This window comes from Tursiops truncatus, chromosome 10, assembly GCF_011762595.2.
Source record: "Tursiops truncatus isolate mTurTru1 chromosome 10, mTurTru1.mat.Y, whole genome shotgun sequence".
Classification (NCBI taxonomy): domain Eukaryota; kingdom Metazoa; phylum Chordata; class Mammalia; order Artiodactyla; family Delphinidae; genus Tursiops; species Tursiops truncatus.
In genome coordinates this window covers 41,658,195-41,682,340 of record NC_047043.1, presented here as the reverse complement: position 1 = coordinate 41,682,340, position 24,146 = coordinate 41,658,195, and the positions used below count along the sequence as shown (strand labels likewise).

At 36.6% G+C, this 24,146-nt stretch overlaps 1 protein-coding gene across 1 annotated transcript in view; it reads right to left on the bottom strand.

Moving 5' to 3' along the window:
* HCRTR2 (hypocretin receptor 2) overlaps positions 1–5,231 on the bottom strand; it is a 117,678-nt gene extending 112,447 nt beyond the window's left edge. Inside the window, exon 1 of the mRNA XM_019931388.1 lies at positions 5,009–5,231. Coding sequence (XP_019786947.1) covers positions 5,009–5,231 — 223 coding nt within the window. The remainder of the gene's footprint in view (positions 1–5,008) is intronic.
* Positions 5,232–24,146: the final 18,915 nt, after the last annotated feature.

Here is a 24,146-nt window from a genome sequence, read left to right as displayed (position 1 = left end):
CTTCCCATGGTAAATGTTGCTGTTATCTATGAGAGAGTCATTTAAAAAGTTATCCCTGAGATTCTGTTCAAGTCAAAAACATGATTTATTTTACCCGGTAAAACTAAGTGGCTATGATTTGTTAGAAAGGTGGAGGTGTCAGTTTAACTCTTATTCAGGTAAGCATGCTTTGCATTCTGTAACTAAAATCATACAAGTTTAAAGCTTAGTGGCTAACCTTACCTTTTACGGTTACTGTTCATGACTTCTATCGGGTCTTGGCAGAGATCAGTAATGTATTATCTCTAACCTCTTTCTGCTTCCTGTGTATGAAAGAGTGGGTTTTAAAAGACCCACAGAGCTGAGATGGGCTTTGGGACAAGTAGAGAAGAAAGGTCTCAGACTTAGGAGCAGCGGGAACTTGCGACTCTGCCATTGTCATGTCTGGGGCATATGATTAGCTCTGTAAGAAGCAATCCAATTACAGGTATTCCCCCCATCCCACTTACCCAGTTTAGTTTAACTCTTATTAGATATATTTATTAATGGGTAGTGTGCTTTAACTGAGTTAAATCAACATATTATCTCTGTGTGTGTGTACGGGCACGCTGTTTAAAACATTAGTAGTGATAGACTGGCCAGCTAACGTTTCAGAAACTCTTGAGTTAATAGAACCTAGAGCAGGGAAATGTAAACTGAGAGAAAGAGAGACAATCATCATGATGGTTAGGAATGACTTTCACATAGAGGTGGGAAGGCAATGTTAAGTAGTCAGTATGATGCACTAAACATCTAATTGGTGTGGGAGGGTGGAGCTGGTATGGAAAAGAAGAGTAACAGGTGCCAACACCATGTCACTAACAGCTTTTATGAAAACACTCAATTAGAAAAATGCCAGAGTAGAGGCCATAAAGAGCTACAGAGCTACAGATTGGCCATGGAGGAACAGGATGGCTACCAATCACACCAAGGAGAGATTTCCATAGTGGGAATGACGGGATAGAAATTGGCATTTAGTGTCTACTGTGTCAAGAAAAGAAAAAAATGTATATATTTGTGTACACCCCTCTAAATATCTCTGTAGAGGATGCTCATATATATATCCTCATAGGATTTCTATAAGGCAGGATTTATTTTTTCAATTTATTTGATTCAAGTATAGTTGATTTACAATGTTGTATTTATTTCTGCTGTACAGCAAAGTGATTCTGTTATAGACATATAGATATTCTTTTTCATATTCTTTTCCACTATGGTTTATCACAAGATATTGAATATAGTTCCATGTGCTGTACAGTAGGACCTTGTTGTCTAACCATTCTCTATATAATAGTTTGCATCTGCTAACCCCAAACTCCCATCCATCCCTCCCTCCCCACCTCTCCCCCTTGGCAACCACAAGTCTATTCTCTGTGTCTGTGAGTCAAGGCAGGCATTATTAACCATAATTTTCAGTTGGAAAAAACAGGCTCAGAGAGTTTGTTAACTTGCTAATGCCACATAAGAGGTGAGAAGCACAGTTGGACTGATGTCATTTGTTGACTGTTCTCCTCATTTTTTCATATGAAGATGACAACAGGGAAGATAGAAGCATTCCAGGTGAAAATCATATATTTGAAAGTGGAAGTAAGAGAAGCAGAGAATTGCTCATTTCCTCCAGATGTTTAACACTTGAACTGACTAGAACCCATCTCTCCATCCAGTTTCTACTCAAGGAATAGTAGGAATGACATCAAACATATTCCCTTGAGTGTCCCCAAGAACACTTTCCCCCTACACACATTAATTTTAAAAACATAACATTGCTCAAAATGTACTGGTCAAATAACTGAATGCATCTACTTGTCTAAAGTACAAGACATCCTTAGGAATAGGTTATAGGTGACATAATTTTGAAGATACTGGAAAAACACTGCTTCCAGAAAGAACCTGTCCCATCTTTCTTCCTAGGATTTAAAATTCTATAATTAGACATGTATATGTTTTTATTAGGATGCATATAATCATGAAATTGCATGTAGAGTAATTTTTTGCATTATTTTGAATGACTTTTGTCAACATTTTTTCCAATAAACTGCTTTCTAGCTTGGGAAAGAAGCATCTGATAATGGGGAGGGTATATAATGAGAGAGGCACCATGGAGAGCAGAAAAATAGGTAGGTATGATCAAGACCTTGTCATTCTGCTCACAAAAGGACATTGTGGGAGTAATGGCTGCTAACTGATTACACTATATTTGTAAGTTCAAGAAGGTTGAGATTTTCCAAGTAGTTAGTTACATGAAAGTACAAGTGGTAAGTGGACCTGAAGGGTCAGTGATTACATCCACTGCTTACATGGTGGTATTTCACCTTCATACCCAATGTTGACTCTTTTATCTTGCATGAATAATGTGATTTCTTGTCCTGCCATTCTCTGCATAAAATGACATACCGGGGGGCAAAAAAGCAATTCTCAATCTAATCTGTTTTGCAAATTTGACAGTGACTTAAAAGAGCAGGAAGTTGTCTGTGAGTAATGACACTGCTTATTTGTTTAAATGTCAAACTTGAACCTCATCAACTTTCAGGGAAAACGTCCATAAAGAATATGGGTTTCAGTTCAGCCAGAGAGGATTTCAGTGTCATTCATTTCTGAGGAAAACAGCTGTCAGTTTCATGAAAACAAAGAGCTTTGAGTATATCTTTTTTTTTTTAAGTTGAATAAAATTGGACATTTCAGCACTTGGGGCTGTGGACAGTGCTCTCTCACTTGACATTATGAAACATCTACTCTAGAGATGTTTCTTTCCTGAGACTAAAGCACTCCTCAGGCTAGCAAACATGCACCCCTAAACTATGCAATTAGGATATGAAAACCATGCATCACAGGTCTGTGCAAGCCAGAATAAAATAACAGCAAAAAGGAGCAAATTTTATCACAGAGGTTAAGCCTAAAATAAAATTAGGGAAGGAAAATCATTATGATTTGTAGCTATTCCTGAAAAACACGTCAAAATTTTACTGCAATGCAATAACATTCCTCCCTCAGTGGGTTTTTGTTGGAGAGAATCACAGAACCATTAACCCCTCATGGTAATTTATTAATAGTGGACATAGATGCAAGGGAGAAAAGGAAATACATTTAATAGGCTTGCAGACACTGGGAGAACAGAATTAATTCTCTGTATGCTTTCTAAATCTAGAGTGGAATATCAGTGAAGAATTCTGGACCTGAGGTCAGAAGAAATGGAACTGAATCTGAATGATGTTCCTTAATAAGTCATTTTATTTCTCTAAGTCTTGCTTCTTCTGTCAAATGTGGGTTACTCTGAGGTTAAGTGAGAGAGTATATGGGAAGGAGTCTGGCACAGAGTAGATATTCATAGATGTTCAATTTTGATTATTCACTTATCATTAAGTATTAGCATAATGCAGTGAAATGTTGCTATGCTAGTAGTCATGTATCTTAATTATTGTAACTCTAAGCATGGATGACAAGGAGAAGGGAAACAAGAAAATCATTATGATTAACAGACTTAACCTTACAACTGGTCCTAACCATGTGTATTTCCACCTTTCACATTTTCTGCCTCATCAAAACATTTCCTTTATGTTTGCCTTTAAAAAACTGCAACAACGTTAAAATAGCCTGAAAAAATATACAGACAGAGCCAACTAAAGTTCTCAGAGGATTCTTATCTTTCTTGTCAAATAATATTCTACCAGCTCTCTCAGGAATGCCTTTCAGTCACATACTACCAACTATTCTGCCTCCTGAATTGGCAAGGGACTACTGTGACTGCTTCTTACCCAGACTGACACATATGGGGAGAGAAGGTAAAAATCAGGCTAGCGCTGAGAGCCTGATAATTCTCTTATCATCCTCCACTGCAGCTACAAAGTCTCTACTTTGGACTTCAACACCTCCCAGCCTATTCCACCTCACTCATCTTCTCCCCCTTTTTGTAACTGAAAATCTAGAGCATCTTCTCCTAGCCCCCCCCATCTTCTGTCATTTTCCACAGAGATTCCCTCCACACTGCCCTCTGCATTTAAACGCCTCCTAGTCTCCATTCATCTAGGTGCACGCTCCTTCCATTCACAATTTATGTTCAATCGTCCCTCCCTTCCAAAGCCCCTGTTTTTTGTTTTTTAAGTCGATTTCCCAGCTGCCCTAATAAACCCCATCACCACAGCCACCATCTAGCCACGGCACCGCTTCTTCAACCCTCAGAAATTGTGCAGAGGTGGGGAGTGGGAGAGGAAATTTATGCTTGCATACCAACCTAGACAGCGACAAATAGTGAGAACCTAGCACAAAGCTTGGTCTAGTCTTTGGAAAAAAAGAAATCAGCTGCAAATATTTCCCGAGCCTGGAAACAAGCATGCTCTGGAAAATACATGGGTACAGTGGATAAATGAATGAATGGATGGAGGGATGAATGATTGCGATTTCCTTGGTACTTTTCTCAGAGGCCCCTCCTCCTTGCTCGCTCCCGGCTTGGCTCCTGTTTAATTCAGCTTCCTTGCATGAGTGCACCTCCCTGCTTTGCCTCTGCTCCCACTTCCTGCCCTTTCATTACCGCCTCTGGACTCAGCCTCAACCCCTCGCCAAAGGGCACTTGTACCGGGCTCACAAATCCTTTGTGATTTCCACAGCCCAGGAGAGCTTGCTCCGAAGGGGCACAGCTTCTCATCCTGCCAGCCTGACCTCTCCCCACCCCCGAAACACTCGTCCACGTTACACAAAAGGATGACTAATTCCCCCACACTCCATCAAATCCACCTGGAGAGCCCTGCCTCTGTCCCTTTCCCCGCGCTTGGAACCTTGGTGCTCCCAAAGGCAATGCGGCTCCCTGCAGAAAAAGGGATCACCATTCCAGGGCTCGGTCCTGGTTCGTAAAATCAGAAAACTTTTTAAAAAAATATAACCCCACCCCGAGAGCAGCCACCTCTTTGTGTGCATCCCTGGGGGGAGGAGGGGTCTTGGCAGCCGGGGGCGCGAGGACTTGGCAGCCCCTACCTGGGGCTGCCCGGCGGACACTCACCCAGGACGTTCCCAATGAGAGCCACCACGAACACGATGATGTAGCCGGCGATCAGGACCCACTCGTATTCTTTGGGGTGGAGGTATTCCCTCCACAGGTACCGCAGGAATTCCTCGTCGTCATAGTCGGTGGGGTTTAAAAAGGGCTCTTGAGTTGCATTCAGCTCCGGAGCAGATGACCAGTTGTGACAAGGGGGGGAGTCCTCCAGTTTGGTGCCGGACATCACGGGCTCCAGTCCGGGTCGGCTCAGTGCTGCAAGCGGCTCGGCCCCTGCCCCATGGGCACCGCGGTCTGTGGCGTGAGGAGGTGCGGACAGGCGACCAGGGGCTCAGGAGCAGAAAATGACGTGAAAAGTTACGGAGCCAATGCCTCCGAGTCTCCCGCCCGCCGGGCAACTAGTCCGCCGGCGGGGCTGTGTCTGCAGGCGATGTTGCACCGGGAGGCGAGGAGTAGGCTGAGCATCCAGGGACTGGGCACCAGAGGCTGCAGCAGGGACACCGGGAGGGGAAGCTGCTACCGCGGCTAGGGCTCAACGACTCCTCATTCCAGCGCGGAGTTCGCAGCCCACAGCCTCTTCCCGCACCCGGGAGAGCTGGGGCTGAAGAAGGAAAAAAAAAAAAAAAAGTCGTGAAAATGATATTAACCTGTTTATCCGTGGGTTCCATTTCCCTCTTTTCTACTTCTTTTTTGCTCCTGCACTTCTCAAGTGCAGTTTCTGTAAACACAGACTTGTGTAGGTCTGTGCACATGACAAGCCTGGCAACATAGGATTAATATAGGATTTGCAGATGCTTTTGTCTGGGACAGGTAAATACAAAGTAATGAGGGGCAGCCACTGTGTTCCTCAAGCAGGACGATGCAAAAGTCATTTCAGGCAAGTCATTTAACATTTGCTTGGCTTTGCCAACTTAACTCAGCTAGTACTTGATGAATCTTTAAGGCATCTCCTCCTCTCCTCCTCCCCTCTTCCCAAACTGGAGAAAGAGATTTTATATATATATATATATATATATATATATATATATATATATATATATATATATATATATATATATATATATGGCTGGAATTTGTATTTGCAACAGCAAGTGTCATGTGAAATACAGCAGCAAATCCTTGAAGGACACTAAGGGTAAAAAATGTGATCATAGTTAATGTTGTCCAGCAGAGGTGGCACTGACATACCTCACAGCGTTAAACAGATTCTCAGTAGGATGTACACAAGAAGAGGGGCTCTCTCTGGGGAAGCCCACACCACGCTGGTCTTTCTTCTCATCGACTCAGGACTGATGTCACCTGCTGTTCTCTCATGGCTTGATTTTGTCTCTAAGGATAGCATTTTGGGATTTGTTAGAGTGTGAGTTCATGATCCTTTCACTTTCAATAACCATGATAGGAGCATTATATTTGATTGATTACAATCCTGGACATGGGAAGGGCCTTGGAATCATCTAGCCTAAACTTCAGCTTACTATTAGAAGCCTTCTGATAATATTGTTCATGTGTTTGCACCTAGTTTGGCTGTGACCACAATTCACTCCCTCCACCATCATGGGACTTCTCTAGAGGTTAGAAAACTCTTCTTTACATTAAAATAAGGTCTTAAACTGACATCTGTCTTTCTCAGTCTTTTAGCCCCAATTCCTAGTTTGCATCTTGGTGCTACATGCAGTAAATCCTCTACGTGACAATCCTTCACATAAGCATCACAATTCCCCCCACCCACTTCCATGCTTCCTATGTTCACTGTTCCCCAATTATTTCCATTGTTTTTCAAATGACACTATCTTCACAACCTACCTTCACTTGGTCTTCCTTTTATGTCAGTGCCCCTCTGCTGGACAGTTGCCAATATCCTGCAGGGTATACAGCTAGGAGGAAATACAGTAATATGGTTTGCCAGTACAAATGTAAACTACTCTTTGGATGCAACCAATGTTTGTATCTAATTATTTTTTCAAAAGTCACAAGACGCTGTTTATTCATACTGAGTCTTTATTTAAGATCCCTCTCCCACCCCCAATCATAATTCTTCACGTTTGTTTTGTTCTTTACAGTTTACAAAATTCTTTCATGCTCCTTAATTTAAAACCCCCTGAGAGGTTGGCCCAGTTTTGCAGATGAGGAAACTGTTCCTGGAGAAAGTAAGTGTTTATCAAAGGTCAAGTGAGGAATCAGTGGCAAAATCTTCAGTTCTTCTGACCCCAGCCTGATGCTTCCATCATTCGACAGTGTCATGTTTCACAAGAAACACTATTGTGGTATTTTCCCAATCCACACTAGTCAAATTTCTTTTTAAGAGAAGGGAATAAATAGGCATTTTATTTTTAGACAAATATTTACTTAGTGCTCTTATTTCACTCAGAGATACAAGTTAAACAAGGTTACTGCTTTCATGCATTTTACTTTCTACTGAAGTTAGAAACGAGTCAACTAATAACTACTTAAGAAGAATATGAAGAAGGGACAAGTGCTATGATGAAAGCCAAACAGGTGAAGTGAGTGGAGAATTCCAAAGGCCATATTAGAAATAGATGGTCAAAAAGACCTGGGTGAAGAGGTGGCCTGTACGTAGAGATACCCAAATGGTAAATGCACATATTAATTTCATTTTGTTAATTTGAGGCTTAACCAAATCATCTTAAATGCTGATGCTCTTTCCAAAGCATTAGCCGTTTCTCTAGACCTCCTGTCATCAGTAAATTTGACAAGTAGGCCTTCTGGGTCTTCATTCATGGTCATTGATACAAATCTGTTAATGTTATCCTGTGGTATAATATGTTCCTCTGATTTATTAATATTTGTATTTTCCACTTCCCTGTACTATTCTTTTCAAAACGGGGAAAGTTGTTGCAACTTTAGTTCCAACCTGCATTCATTAACCTCTGCAAATTCCTTGCTGTTGACAATCCATAAATATGGACCCCGTGCACTATTCCTATGTACTCAGTGCCATTACTTTTCATTTGGTGGCACTTCAACTTGTCAATACTTCCATATTTTAAGCTTTCTACCTGCAATTAATCATCAGTCTTTCCTAAAAGTGTCAATAAGGAGAAATGAGAATATTTTCAAGATATTGTTCTGATATCTGCTTTATGCTGTGATAAGCCTAGATTTGTCTTGATCCTGAAAGGATTCCATTTCTGGAATCCCGCTGTCTAGGATTTACCGGTGATTTATTTTAAATATGCTACTCCAATGCCATACAAAAATTCACTCAAATATTCAAATTATCATTTGTTTTATATTTTATAAGCACATTAGAGAGAGATGATAAATATTGCAGGACTCATTTTGATATAATCTCCTTCATTAGATCTTTTATACCTTTTAGGTCATTTGAAAAGAATTTTTTGTTCTGTAGATATTATTCTCTTCGATTCCAGATCTTTCTGCTGGATGTAGGGAGAAAGAGACAGCCCAATATCATGAGACAGTAAAGAAAGTTCCAAATTTGTCGTGATGACCTCTTAAGGATGTTATAAGAATTAAATGAATTGATATTTTTAGAACAGTGTCTGCTATATAGAAAATGATCTGAAAATGTTTGTTGAATAAAATTTTAAGCTATATGATCTCGTGATATGAATAATATTTGCTTTACATATTAACTACTCTAAGTGTTAATATATTTCCTTAAAAAAAGAAATGTAGCTCACAATAGTCTGAGTAATTCTGTTTAACTACCCAGCTGAATTTTTTTGGCACTTTTATTTTAGTTCCCCCACTAGCCTGAATATTAAAACTGAGAAAGAAAAGGAAAATAAATCTCTAAATCAGATTTTTTGATTCTCTCAGCAGTTGTAGTTAGGTTGCTCAGAGACCTCAGATTGTATGGGTTGTCCCAGATTTTCTATACTTTTTGCAGCTTTATAATAACGCTATGGGCTCATTTCAAAAATGTTTCTGAGTATCTCCTTTGTCCCCAGGAGCACATAACTAAGAGCTGGGGACATAACGATCAACAAGACATAGTCCAGTCTCAATGATAGTCAGCCTCTCACAGTCCAATGGTGAATTAGAAGTGTTATCATTACAGAATCACTCTGTGAGTTTCTAGGGTAGAGGGATGCACAGAGTGTCATGAGTACATGAAAGAACACATAATTTAGCCTGGAGAGAACTGAATGGATGGATCCCCCACAGGGAAAGTCACTCTTGAGCTGACCCCTTGGAGAGAAGGATGCGATGTCTAAGTGGTTAAGGATAGGAGGTGTCCAGGCAGAGGGAACAGCACTGAGTGAAGACTTGGAAACAGGAGAAAACGTGGAGTATGTGGGCAAAACCAAGTGAAAAGTCAGGCTTGTGTAACTATCCCTGGCAGTGGTGTGGAGAATGAGTTGGAGAGGGTGAGTCTGAAGGTAAGGGCTGGTAGGAGGCTAGTAGGGTAATCCTGCTGTCCAAAGGAAGGTGGTAGTTTTGGGGATTGAAGGGAGCTGGGTATTATTAAAAAATTCAATTTTCTGAATAGACATCATCCAGGATGCAAGCATCTTGCTTTAATACTGCTTTGAGGAAGGCTGACTACACAATCATAGTATGTTTGAAGTTTATGTCTCTGTTTCTCTGTAAAATTTGAAGATTAAACTAAAGAAAAGAACAGAGTTGTTCCACTGTCGAATTTCCGGTATTTGAAAAGAAGTTGTTTTCCTTCCATCTTTTCTGTTAGAATGAAAATTTTTATTTTACCTCAAGAAATGAAAATACATTATTTCAAGTTGGAGCACTCTCAGTAATGACTGTACCGATGTGACGGATTCGCAGAATAAATGCATTATTTTTGCAGGATGTTATCTGACATCTGTAGGCTTCAAACACCACATTTTCTTACAATATGGTCTTGAGCTAGATATTTCTGGAAAAGTCCCTGCATCACAAGGGGCCTAGAAATATATTTTTCATATAAGAAGGAGGAAAGAGTCTTCTGATGACTTGTTACTACTAGGAGTAACTCTGGAGTGGATTCTTGAGAATGAAATCACCTCTTGCCCTAAAAGACTCCGACATTAACAAAATCCTTTGTCACCAATTATTACAAAACATTTCTGTCTCATCTGCTTCTTTTTCTTCCCATCCTTCTTTTACCCCTTGCCCTATTTTAATTAAGTTTTATTTCAGACAAGTTTCTTTGTGTTCCTTCATCACTCCTATCCTGAGTTATCAGGTCTGACATTTTATGCTCATGGTTTTTTGTTCAACAATATCTGAAATTCCTGCTCTATTCCTATCCCACGTCAAGCGTGAATAGGCACTGTTCTTCTCTTATTAAGTTTTTGTCTCCTTAAAAGCATAGATGAGTAAACAAGTAATTTAATTTAGTAAAGCAAATGTCCTTAGGAGTACACCCACAAAAGTCTGAAAAGGCAAGAAGAAACATGTACTCTCTCAAAGTAGGGTCAAGACTATCCGAAGGAGATATTACCTGCACTCAGAACTGAAGGATGAAGAGTGATAACCAGATGAGGGCAGATTTGAGAGACACAGTTGGGACCAGATGGAAGCAAGTGATTTGTCTGTGAGACCACGTGAACTGCATGCTCTCATCCGTGTTTACATCGGCCAAGCACTCTGCCAAACGCTCTGCCAAGCGCATTACGTGCACCAGCTCAATTTATCCTCAGAACTCTAGGAGGTAGGTCTTAGGAACTATTATACTAAATTTACAGATGAATAAAGTGAGACACAGAGAGGTTAAGTAACTTGCCGAAGGTCACACAGCTAGAAAGTGGCAGAGTCCTACAGCACAGTTGTCATGATCCAATTCCGGAAACATATGTTTTTCCAGTTACTCTATTCTGTTTCCACAGTAAAGAATCAAGAACTTTTCAGTATGATCAGCTGTTTCCTTTATTAGTATTCGTAATATGGAAAGTTTTGATTCTTAAAAAACATATTTGTAAAATTATATAAATTTCATTTATTTTAAATGTTCCCATTCTGTAAGATGGGAAAAGCCCAAAGGAACTTTTTGGCCAACACAATATTTTTAAGGGTAGTGTTGAAGAGCAGAATTGCAGGGGAAACTCCTGCAATTATACTCCTCAGGGTGATGTTTCCCCCAAAGTAACTCAATCTCCTTCTATGTTCTCCCAGGTATAAACATTTTTGTCTATACTATGCACATAAGGGCATAAATATTGTTTAATTCTTTGTTGTCACCCCAGACAACAGCAGCAGGTTGTATGCAGCTACTGGCAATCACTACCTGATGATCAGGGTTGAACTGAAGGGAGGAATTCCTTTTCAAAAGCATATATTTTGTGAAAAATTGTACATATGTGTCACCTTGGTTGATGTAAAACCATGAATATGTAAGTATACCATTGCCTATTACTAAATCATTAGTCTGGAAAGGACTTAATCATTTTGTCTAATATGCTACTCGATTAATTCACTTCCTCTTTCTGTAAACTAAAGTTTTTTTTTTCTTTTTACTGTGGAAAATGATTAAAATGGAAAAAAAATAATGACAAAGAGTAGAAAAAGATCACGAGTTTCAATGAAATCCTACGGTAAAGTGCAGACTGTAACTTTTGGGGTGTTTCCCCACTCTAGGAAGCACCCTTCTCTGAGAACAGTCCATTGCCTGCAGCCACTCTGGAGATTGGCTTCCCAAGAAGGAGACTGCCTGTGCAATACCTGCCTTTCTAAAGTGTACAACTCAGTGGCTTTTAATATATTTCTCATCTTGCGCAACCATCACCATTACCTAATTTCAGAATGTTTCCCTCACCCCAAAGAGAAACCCTATGACTTCCCATTTACTTATCTTCCCAGATGCTGGCAACTAGATTTAACTATCCTGGAAATTTCCTATAAATGGAGTCATAAAATATGTGGGCTTTAGTTTCTGCCTTGTTTCACTTAGCATAATATTTTCAAGGTTCATCCATATGGTAGCATATATCAGTATTTTTTAATGGCTGAATAATATTCCATTGTATGGATAGATCACATTTTATTTATTCAGCAGTTGATTGTTTCCTCTTTTTGGCTGTTATATGTAATGCTGTTATGAACATCCATGTACAAGTTTTTGTGTGAACTTATTTTTTCAGTTCTCTTAGGTATATACCTAGGAGTGGAATTACGGTTTCACATAGTAATTCTATATTTAACTTTTTGAGGAATTGCCAGATTGTTTTCCAAAGTGGTTATGCTCTTCTACATTACCGCTAGCAATGTGTAAGTTTACTAATTACTTCACATCCTTACCAATAATTGCTTTTTTCCACACTTTAGGAAAAAAAAATATATATATATCTGTCCTAGTGGGTATTAAGTGGTAACTCATTGTGGGTCAGATTTCTATTCCCCTAATGATTAATGATGTTGAGCATCCTTTCATGTCCTTATTGGCCATTTGTGTATCTTCTTTGGTGAAATATCTATTTGAATTATTTGCCTATTTGAAAATTTGTATTTTTATTATTGACTTGTAAGTTTTTAAATATATATTCTGGTTACTAGACACTTATCAGAAGCTTGATTTGCAAATATTAGTTTCCCATCCTGTGGGTCATATTTTCACTCTTGGTAGTGTCCTTTGATGGAAAAAGTTTTTAATTTTGATGAAGTCCAATTTATCTATGTTTTCTTTTGTTATTTTGCTTTTGGTATAATATTTAAGAAACTGCAGACTAATCCAAGGCCCTAAAGATTTACACCTATGTTTCCTTTTGAGATTTTTATTGTTTTAGTCTTTACATTTAGGTCTTTGATCTATTTTGAGTTAATTTTAATATATGGTATAAGAAAGGGGTCCAAATTCTTTTCTTTTTCTTTTTTTTTTTCCTGCATGTGGATATCCAGTTGTCCCAGAACCATTTGTTGAAAAAACTCTTCTTTACCCATTAAATGATTTTGGCACCCTTGTTGAAAATCAATTAGCCATAGATGTGTGGGTTCATTTTTGGCCTTTCAATTATATTCCATTGATCTGTATGTCTATGCTTATACCAATATAACAATGTTTTGATTCCTGTAGCTTCATAGTGTGTTTCAAAATTGAGAAGTGTGAGTCTGAAAATTTTGTTCTTTTTCAAGATTGTTTTGGCTATTGAGTATCCCTTGCAATTCCATATGAATTTTAAGATCAACTTCTCTATGTCTGAAAAAAAGGCAGTTGAAATTTTTATAGAGATTGTGTTGGATTTGAATTTGTAGGTCAATTTGTAGAATATTGTCATCTTAACAGTATTAAGTTTTCCAATTTATAAACATGGGTTATCTTTTAACTTATTTAGGTCTTCTTTAATTATTTTTAACAATATTTTATATTTTTCAGTCAATACAACTTGCATGTCCTTGGTAAAATTTATTCCTAAGCATTTTATTCCTACTAATGCTATTGTAAATGGAATTGTTTTGTTAATTCCATTTCCGGATTGTTCTCTGATAGTGTATAGAAATACAACAGATTTTTGCGTATTGATTTTGTATCCTGCAACTTTGCAGAACTCCTCATTAACTCTGTAGTTTTGTGTGTGTAAAATCTTTGGAGTTTTCTGTATATAAGATGATGTCATTTGCCATAGATAGTTTTACTTCTTCCTTTCCAATCTGGATGTCTTTTACATCCTTTTCTTGTCTAATTAGCTAGAACTTGCTGTACAGTGTTGACTAGAATAGGTGAAAGTGGACCTCCTTGTCTTTTTCCTAATTTTAAGGGGAAAGATTTCAGTCTTTCAGCATTATGTACAATGTTACCCATGGGTTTCCATAGATGCTGTTTGTGAAACTGAGGAATTTCCCTTTTATTCCTACCTTGTTGAGTATTTTTATCATGAAAATATGTTGGATTTGGTCAACTTTTTTTACATCTATTGAGATGACCATGTGTGGAATGTTTTCCCCTTTATGCTGTTACTATGGTGTATTACAATGGTTGATTAACCAATCTTATATTCCTGGGGCTAATCCCACTTGTCCATGGTATATAATCCTTTTAATATATTGCTGGATTCAGTTTGCTAATATTTTGTTGAGGATTTTTGCATCTGCATTCATGAGAAATACTGACTTGTAGTTTTCTTTCTTGTGATATCTTTGTCTGGCTTTGAAATGAGAATACTACCAGCCTCATAGAGGGACTCTGGTTTTGATTTTAGTTTTACTATTCACTATGATTCAAGTTGAGGTAATTACTCAATAACTTAAAGCTTTGGATTCCTCAGCTCTAGATTAATAATAACTTTATGCACACAAATTGTTGTGAGGGCTAAATGAGATTATTATGTATGCTTTGTAAACTGTCAATCACAGTATTTATGTCGTATTACAAGTGTTGATGTGGGTGGGTGTTAAGAATAATAGCAGCAATCCGGGTTGGGTTTGAATTAGAAACATACGTACCTTCACTAAGATTATTATACTTTATCTCTCTTGATCTTTACTATGGCTTGTATAAAATGAGTCACAATCATCCTAGTTGTATTGAAATACCCACATTAATTATAGTAATAATATAACTATAATAATATAACAATAAAACATATTAGCACTACTATATATACATTGAGTGCATATTGCCCCAAACCCTTGACATATATTAACTTATTTCACCCTCACAATGCCATGATGAAGGTGCTGTTACTTTTCTTCATATTCTAAGTGAAAATTGTACCTGAAGTTTGGATAATTTGTTCAAGGTCACACAGCTCAGAAGTTGCAGATAATCAGTAAAATCTGTGACATAGTTATACTCATGAAGTTAGTTATTTTTCACTCTTGTTCAAGAGTTGCTCTCATGTTTATGTAAATAAAATGAATCAATTTTTACTCAAATATTTTTTCAGAACTATATACGTTTTCTGAAATAGCCAATGGATTTAAATGAAAGTAAAATAAGAATGACTCAATCTGTTTTTTTCTGTCACCTTGAAAGCTAACTTCTTTACAAACTTTTTTCTATAATGCTGGAATAAATTAACATTATGCACATTGAGAACATCTAACAACAACCCTCGCACATCTCTGCAGTGAATAGCTCTGAGGCCTTGGCAATTCAGACAAGTTTTTCTGAAATAAAGGACTATACATTTATAGAAAACATTTAATACCATGGCTGAATATCTTCCTCTAAAGACAACAAGAAAGCTATCATCTTATTTTTTTAGATCTCTAGTAAAGATGTGAATTGGGGTTGATTTAAAGATCCTTGACTGGTTTTTGTCCTAACATAAAACAGTATTTAAATAAAATTTTAGCAATTGCAAAGAGGCTCAGAGTTCTAAAATATTTCTGTCCTTTAACTGGGTTTGTTATTTGGTATTTCACATAAAAAGTAGGGACAAGGCTTTGAAATTTAGTAGAGGCAAATCAGAAACAAACAAAACCATTATAACCTGGCATGGTTTGATTTAATAGGTTTAAACATATAGCATTAAATCAATAATGTAATGTATTGCCAATAGAATATGAGTGAGTTGATAAATATGTTTTGGGATTGCATCTTGAACACTGAGGTTGACCTGAGTGGGCATAATGGCAGGTCATGACCTTGGTGCATCTATCAAAGACAGGGTCCTTATTAGGTTACAATTACTCTTTTGTAGTTTTTATGAAGGTCATTGCTCAAAATTAAGAAATATAAAGTTTAGTGAAGTGCCATGTTGAAGTGTTTTAACTGTATCAAACTTTCTAAATAACTTTCAATTAGAAGTTCTAAGAACCAAGTGCATTTGTCTTGTTTAAATACTGTATTCCAACCAATTTTTGAAAATAAGTATCCAAACTTTATGTAAATATAATTAAATATAGATAGAGATTCAGGGCAGGTAAATTCCCTCCTCTCTTAGAATTTACCTTAAATCTTATTGAAGTATAGTTGATTTACAATGTTGTGTTTCTTCTGTACAGCAAAGTGACTGAGTTATACATATATATATTCTTTTTCATATTCTTTTCCATTATGGTTTATCACAGGATATTGAATACAGTTCCCTGTGCTATACAGCAGGATCTTTCTTATCCATTCTGTATATACTAGTTTGCCTCTGCTAATCCCAAACTACCAGTCCTTCCCTCCCCCACACCCCCTTTCTCCTTGGCAACTACAAGTTTGTTCTTTTTATCTGTGAGTTTGTTTTTGTTTTGTAGATATGTTGATTCATATCATATTTTAGATTCCAATAAAATTTTTTAAAAAGAATGAAAGAATATACCTTAAATCATTTAAATTCATTTTCAACTTCCAGTTATAGAATAAATAAGCCACAGGTGTGTAATATACAACATATATTAATAATATTGTAATAACTTGTATCAGGACAAAGGGTTACTAGACTTATCATGGTGATAATTTTGTAATGTATGTCAAATGTCATATCACTGTAATAAACCTGAAACTAATATAATATTGTATGTCAACTATATTTCAATAAACATAAATACATGAATAAATAAAAAACCAAACCTCCACTTATGGTAAAAAATCTCAGCAACTTAAATATAGAAGGGACCTTTGTTAACCTTATAAAGGACACATAAATAAATAACTAAATAAATAAATAATAAAGTGTTTTAATACATTTATTTGTATCATTACAATTTTTAAAAATTATTTATGTTTTTGTGACGTTGATATCATAATGTAAAGTATGAATGATGGCTGGTACACTTTATCTGAAATGTGTTTAAATGGTTTATATTTAATTTCTAATTTATTGTTCATTGGCTTTGTCAAGATGTTTTGATATGTCCTCATTTGATCTTTCTTGTATTCATGCTTGATAAAAAGTGGAGAACAGAAAGCACAGCTAAAATTAATAATAATAGCAATTTCCCCACCTCGCTTTCTACCCTCAGTTGGGTCCACTTGCATTTATTGGTAAGATCCTGAAAAAGAGTAGCCTCATATGTCCTATTCCAGAGGAAAGCCCTGTTGTGTGGCAGTAAAGCCTGTTGGATGTCCACACTAGTCTAAATGCATCGATGACCTCTTTTGAAATAGAATAACAATTATGAGCAAGCAGATTTTGGACTCTTAGCATTAATGGGTTTTTTTTTTCCTACAAAATAAATTCTGTATATGGTTGAAAGAAAACAAAGCAGAACTTTGGAAGAATTACAAAGATAGGAAATGACAGGGGGATAAAAAAGATTTGAAGGTCTAGGTAGAGGGAAGTTCTTTTTTTATGAGGTCCTCTGTCTATGTTCACACTAGAGTAATGAACTAGATAATTGTCCTTAGGCTATAAGTATTCATGCAAATAGTTTTGAATAAAAGATATTAAATGTCCTCACTCCTGACAATAGCTAAGTTTACCACTCAAGGATAAATTAGGAAAAAAAATGTTTCTACCAGAAATGACCATTTTGTTTTCTTATGCTTCAGGGTCTCTCTCTGTAAAATGGCACTTGAATGCAGTCATCCCTCTAAAGGGGTGGTTCTTAAAATTCAGTGATTCCCATACACATTTAAGTATGTAATGAGTTGTGATGTTTTCTATTCCCTTTAAATTGTTTGTATAAACATACTTACCTAGTACTTGGAACTCATCCATGGATTTCCAAGTTCAGAACCCCAGCCCTGTAGAGTCTTAGCAATTGGAAGCATCTCAGAGATATGTCATTTTCCTGCCATAAATTAAGGAGCACCCATAAACTAAAACTGCATAGGAGGAGAGGATTAGCTTTCTGTCACAATCCAGTATTAGGTTTCCCTAGCAACCATCCTGCAAGCCACTCTAGCCATCTGCATCTGGAACAATTGTTTCACTCGAGTTTGATGTAAACACCTGAAGAAGATGGTGCAGGCGGGGAAAAGGTGAGGGTGTCAATGCCTGAGAGTCACTTGATATAAAAGGAATGTCTTTCCCTATAATTTCCAGTCAACAACCATTATTCTGGTTAATAATTATTTGTGTGTACATGTGTATGTGCTGACATAATATTTTTAGTGAGCCACAACTTTATTTATTAGTCAAATTGATGTGTATTTCCCTATACATTCACTACAAGAGAGCCACCATATAATGTGTATTTTCATCACTTATGTACATTTTTGGTGAAATATCATGGATTAATTGATATCTTATAGTTTTATCCAAATATTGTTTCATATACATACTACAAATATATGAAAATAACCACAGTAAAGAATTAACTTACATTTTGTGAGAAAATAAGTATGCAATGGTTTTAAACATCTCCTAAACTGGTGCTTTCCCCAATTTGCTCTCTATTGGAAACATCTGGGAGTTTTAAACAATCACAATGTCCAGGTAACATCTCATACTGATTAAATCAAAGTGTCTTGCAATGAGAGCCAGGCACCAGTAGGTATTTTCAAAAATTTAATAAGTAAACATTTTATTTAGGATTTCTATATCTACATTTACAATTGAAATGGACCCATTTTTAATTTAATATATTTGACATATAGCATCGTGTAAATTTAAGGTGTATGAAGTGTTAATTTGATACAGTTATATGTTACAATATGATTGCTGTTGTAGCAATATTTAACACCTCTATCACATTACATAATTATCCTTTCTTGTTAGCAGTTGGGATAATTAAGTTTCAGTCTCTTAGCAAGTTTGAGGATTATAGTACAACACTGTTGTCTATATTCATTAGACTGTGCATTAGATCTCTATGGCTTATTTACTACTTATTGAAAGTTTGTACCTTTAAACACATTAATCAATCCCTCCATCCTCCATCCCCTGGTAACCACCCTTTTGCTCTCTGTTTTTTATGAGTTTGATACTTTTAGATTCCACAGATAAGTGATATATGGTATGTCTTTCTCAGTCTGACTTATCTCACTTAGAATAATGTGCTCAAGGCTCATCCATGTTGTCACAAATGGCAGGATATCCTTCTTTCTTATGACTGAATAATATTCCATTGTATATATATATGCCACACCTTTTTTATCCATTTTTCTGTTGATGAGCATTTAGGTTGTTTCCATATCTTGCCTATTGTGAATAATGTTGCAATAAACATGAAAGTGTACATATCTCTTCAAAATCTGATTTTCATTTCCTTTGGGTATATACTCAAAAGTGTAATTCTTGGATCATATGGTAGACCTACTTTTATTTTTTTGAGTAACCTCCATATTGTTTTCCATAGTGGTTGGACCAATTTGCATTCCCATGAAAAGTGTATAAGGCTTCCATTTTCTCCACATCCTCACCAGCCCCTGTTGTCTCTTGTCTTCTTGACAATAGCCATTCTAACAGGTGTGAAGTGATGTCTCATTGTGGTTTTTATTTGCAATTCCCTGATGATTTGTGATGTTGAGCATCTTTTCATGTGCCTGCTGGTCATTTTGATGTCCTCTTTGGAAAAATGTCTATTTAGTTCTTCTGCTCATTTTTTTAATCAGATTGTTTTTCTGTTGTTATTATTTAATTTGTATGAGTTCTTTATATATCTTAAATATAACCCCTTATCTGATACATGGTTTGCAAATTTTTTCTTCCATTCTGTATGTTGTCTTTTCATTTTGTTAATTGTTTCTTTTGCTATGCAAAAGCTTTTGACTTTGATGTAGTCTCATTTGTTGATTTTTGCTTTTGTTGTTCAGGCACCAGTAGTTTTTAAAACTCATCTGGTTATACTAATGTGCAACAACATTTGGAACCACTGCCCTAAATCCTCTCTATTCAAAGTGTGGTCCTCCAACCACCAGCATTGGAATCACCTAAGAGACTACTAGAAATGCAGAAATTGGGCTCTACCTCATACCTACTAAATCAGACTCTATATTTGCTAGCAATATCTCCAGGTGACTCATATGTATTCTGAAGTTTGAAAAACACTGATTAAAATTTAAAAGATAAATTAAACAAAATTCCTAATCAGAATAATATGTATAGAAAATAGTCTGGGAAAAAAAAATATTTGTATCAGAAGAGTGTGTGACAGTAATGTTAAGGAGAAAATTCTTTTTTCCACTAACCTTTACCCTAACCTGATATTCTGATTTTATTAATCAAACATCAGATACTTTATCTGCAGGATTGATTATTCCAACAAGGCATCTTGCATTTACCCAAGACTCAATTAAGATTTTTGACCTCTAAATGTCAGTTTTGTTATAAATCCATACTGTGAAAATTAATTTCTACAAGTCTTTTTCAGTATGGTAATAAGAATTTTATAACAATGTAACTTTTCCTTGCTATTATGTGAGTAAATGATTGCTTTTACATTAAAGCAAGTGTCTTTTTTTCAGATTTTATGGCCTCCGAACTAGGTAACTTATACTGTATATTGTTGCTTTCAGAGATAAATTTTTAATGTATGCCAATTCCATGCAAATCTTATTATTATTCTCTACTATAAAATCATTTATTAGCTTGGTGATATTTGCTGCTAGTCTACTATGTACCAAAAAATTTTAAAGGGGAAGTTTTTACAAAGTATATACAACTAATAACATATACTGTTCATTTTGAAACTTAGGTTTATATAAAGTACATATTAACAGATCTAAAGGGAGAAATAGAAAGCAATACAATAATAGTAAGAGACATCAATACTTTCATCAATGAATAGATCATCCAGACAGAAAATCAATAAGGAAACATTTGACTTGAACAACACATTAGACCTGGTGGACTTAACAGGCACTTACAGGTCTTCCATCCAAAAGCAGCAGAATACACATTCTTCTCAAGCACACATGGAAAGTTGTTCAGGATAGATCATATATTAGGTCACAAAACAAGTCAATAAATTTAAGAAGATTGAAATTATACCAAGCATCTTTTCTAACCACAATGGTATGAAACTACAAATCAATTACAAAAAAACTGGAAAATTCACAAATATGTGAAGATTAAACCGCATGCTACTAAACAACTAAGAAGTCAAAGAAGAAAGAGAAATTTAAAAAATATCTGGAGAGAAATGAAAATGGAAATGCAGCAGACCAAAACTTATGAGATGCAGCAATATCAGTTCTAAATGGGAGTTAATAGCATAGCAATAAATGCCTACATTAAGAAACAAGAAAGATCTCAAATAAACAACCTAACTTTAAACCTCAAGGAACTAAAAAAAGAACAACAAACTAAGCTCAAAGTTAGTAGAATGAAGGAAACAACAAAGATCAGAGTGAAAATAAATGAAATAGAGACTAAAAAGACAACAGAAACAATAAATGAAATTAAGAGCTGATTTTTTGAAAAGATTAAAAAAAGATAGAGGACACTTTAGCTAGACTCACTAATAAAAGGAGAGGACTCAGATGAATAAAATCAGAAATGTGTATCTGATACCATAGAAATACAAAGGATCATGGGAAATACAAAGGACCATATTAACAATTGTACACCAACAAATTGTACAACCTAGAAGAAATGGATAAATGTCTAGAAACATACAACCTACCAAGAGTGAATCATGAAGAAATAAAAAATTTGAACAAATTACTAGTAAAGTCATTGAATCAGTAACTAAACATCTCCCAATAAACAAAAGTTCAGCACTAGATGGTTTTGCTGGTGAATTCTACTAAACCTTTAAAGAAAAATTAATACCAGTTCTTTTCAAACTCTTCCCCAAAAAGTAGAAGAGGAGGGAAAAACTCTCATATTCATATTATGAGGCTATGATTACCCTGATACCAAAACCAGACATGAACACTACAAGAAAAGAAAATTATAGGCCAATATCCCTGATAAATATAGAAAAAAGTGAAAAAAATAAACATAGGTTGGAAAACCAATAAATTAAGGAAAATAAAATTCAGCATGCCAACTGTAACAGTAGATAGAAGAATGGAAAGAAGGAATAATCTCCCTACCAATGACTGCTGCATGGAGGGGTTGCAATTTATATCATAAGTAAAAGGACTATTCTGATTTCAGTAAATGGGGACAGAGAGCTCAGAGAGATCGGATACCAGTTTTTTGTTGTCATTTTTCGTTTTTTGGTTTTTTTAATGAGAAAAAGATATCATGTTTAGGGAATAGAAAGAAATTTAGTGTAACTATGGAATAGTGTGAGGAGACATGAGGTGAAGAAGGTGGAAAGGAGGCTGGGCAAGATTGTTGAGATTTTATTTGCCACATCAGAGAGCAAAGTCATTTCCCTGGGCGTGTACAATTATTGCTGCATGTAAGCAACAGCAAGAAAAGTGGTTTTCATTTTTTTTTTTTTTTTGGAAAGGACACTGGGTTTCAAATGGAAAATGGAACAAGTTGAGGGAAAAAAAAGAATCATTGAAGACGAAGTAGGGGTTTATTACAGCAGTCTACATATCAGATTATGAAGCCAAATCTGGCCTCTGTACACCGACACTGAATTAATTCTTGGATACAGAGTTTTAGGTGGAATAGAAAAGAATAGCTTTATTGCTTTGCCAGGCAAATGGGGCCACAGTGGGCTTATGCCCTCAAAACTGTGTGTCTGAATCTGGACGGGGTAGTGAGGAGTTTTATAGTAATGGTTCAAAGAGGGCATGATCCGCTCCTGGACATTCTTCTGATTGGCTGGTGGTGAGGTAAGTGGGAGTCAGCATCATCAACCTTCTGGTTCCAACCAGTCTGGGGTCTACATGCTTGTGGTCAGCATACAGTTAACTTCTCCCACCTGGTGGGGGTTTCAGTATCTGCAAAACAGCGCAAAGATATTGTTATGTGTATCCCTTGATGGGGAACCTGGGCCCTGCCCCAAGGCTGCACTATTGTGTGTGTTTTTTTTAACATCTTTATTGGGGTATAATTGCTTTACAATGGTGTGCTAGTTTCTGCTTTATAATAAAGTAAATCAGTTATACATATACATATGTTCCCATATCTCTTCCCTCTTGCGGCTCCCTCCCTCCCACCCTCCCTATCCCACCCCTCTAGGTGGTCACAAACCACCGAGCTAATCTCCCTGTGCTATGTAGCTGCTTCCCACTAGCTATCTATTTTACGTTTGGTAGTGTATATATGTCCATGCCACTCTCTCACTTTGGGCTTGAGGATATGGGGAGGGGGAAGGGTAAGCTGTGACAACGTGTTTGGTTTTTTTGACCGTTTCTACCTTGTCTCTTCATCCCCTACCTTCCCTGATTATCAACTGTTTGAACCTGCTCGTTCAAGGTCAAGGAGGCTGAAATGAAGCCTAATTCCTGTAATCAAGAAGTGAGGGACACAGAAAGGCTTTTGTGTCCAGGAGCCTCACAAGGTCCTGCTTGGTATTTATTATAAAGACATAAAGTACATCAGTAATAAAAGGAATGGGAGAGGGAACACATTTAAAATACCAATTGGGAAGTAAAATTTACAGGGTTAATGACTGGGAGAATATAAAAGGGAAAGGTAATGAGATAGGCAGCAAAGTATACATGTGGTTTTTCTTTGGGGTAATATGCTAATGATGAGGCTAATCACTGAAAAAGAGAAAAATAGGAAAAAAATGCAATTTGGATAGGGAGGACATTGGTGAGTTTAATTCTGGCATCTTACCCATGTGGAAGATCTTAGCTTTGTTCTTAAGAAGACTATATACTATATACTAATCCAGAGCTCACAGCAAAGCATGGTCTAGCCAAGAAAATTCACAAGTCATTAATCAACACAGATGCTGAATAGCTCATATCACTCAGAAATTGATGACAAGGAGACCAGAGCCTCAGATGCTATAGACCACCAATATCTGAAGGACACATGAAAGAAAATGATTCTGCAGATGACGTTGAGAAAGGGCTGTGATTGAGACACACAGGAGAGGAAAGAGTAATGTCACAAATGAATGTTTATGAGAACTTAGAGGAAATAAATGCCAGCCAAGGTCTGCTGCTGTTCAGTTTTCCCAAACATGATCCATGACTAAAGAGTGGATTCTGTTCCTTTTTGAAGGGGCTGATAATGACATAAAACTAATACAAAAGCTTAGATGTGACAACATGCTTGAAACTTAGTGTTAATGCATATCACGGAACAGACAGCGTCTGTTAGCAAGAAGATTGGCCCCAGACTACCCAGGTTCATAGCCTGGCTCTATCTATTGCACATGAGTGAGCCTGAGTATGATGCTTGCCTCCCTCTATGTCTCATTTCCCCAAGCATTAAGTGGATATCATTGTTACCCACCCTCATACAATTACTGTGTTGGTTAAATGAGATTTTAAAGGTTAAGAATTTAGAAATAGCTGGCACAAAGCAGATGCACTAAATAA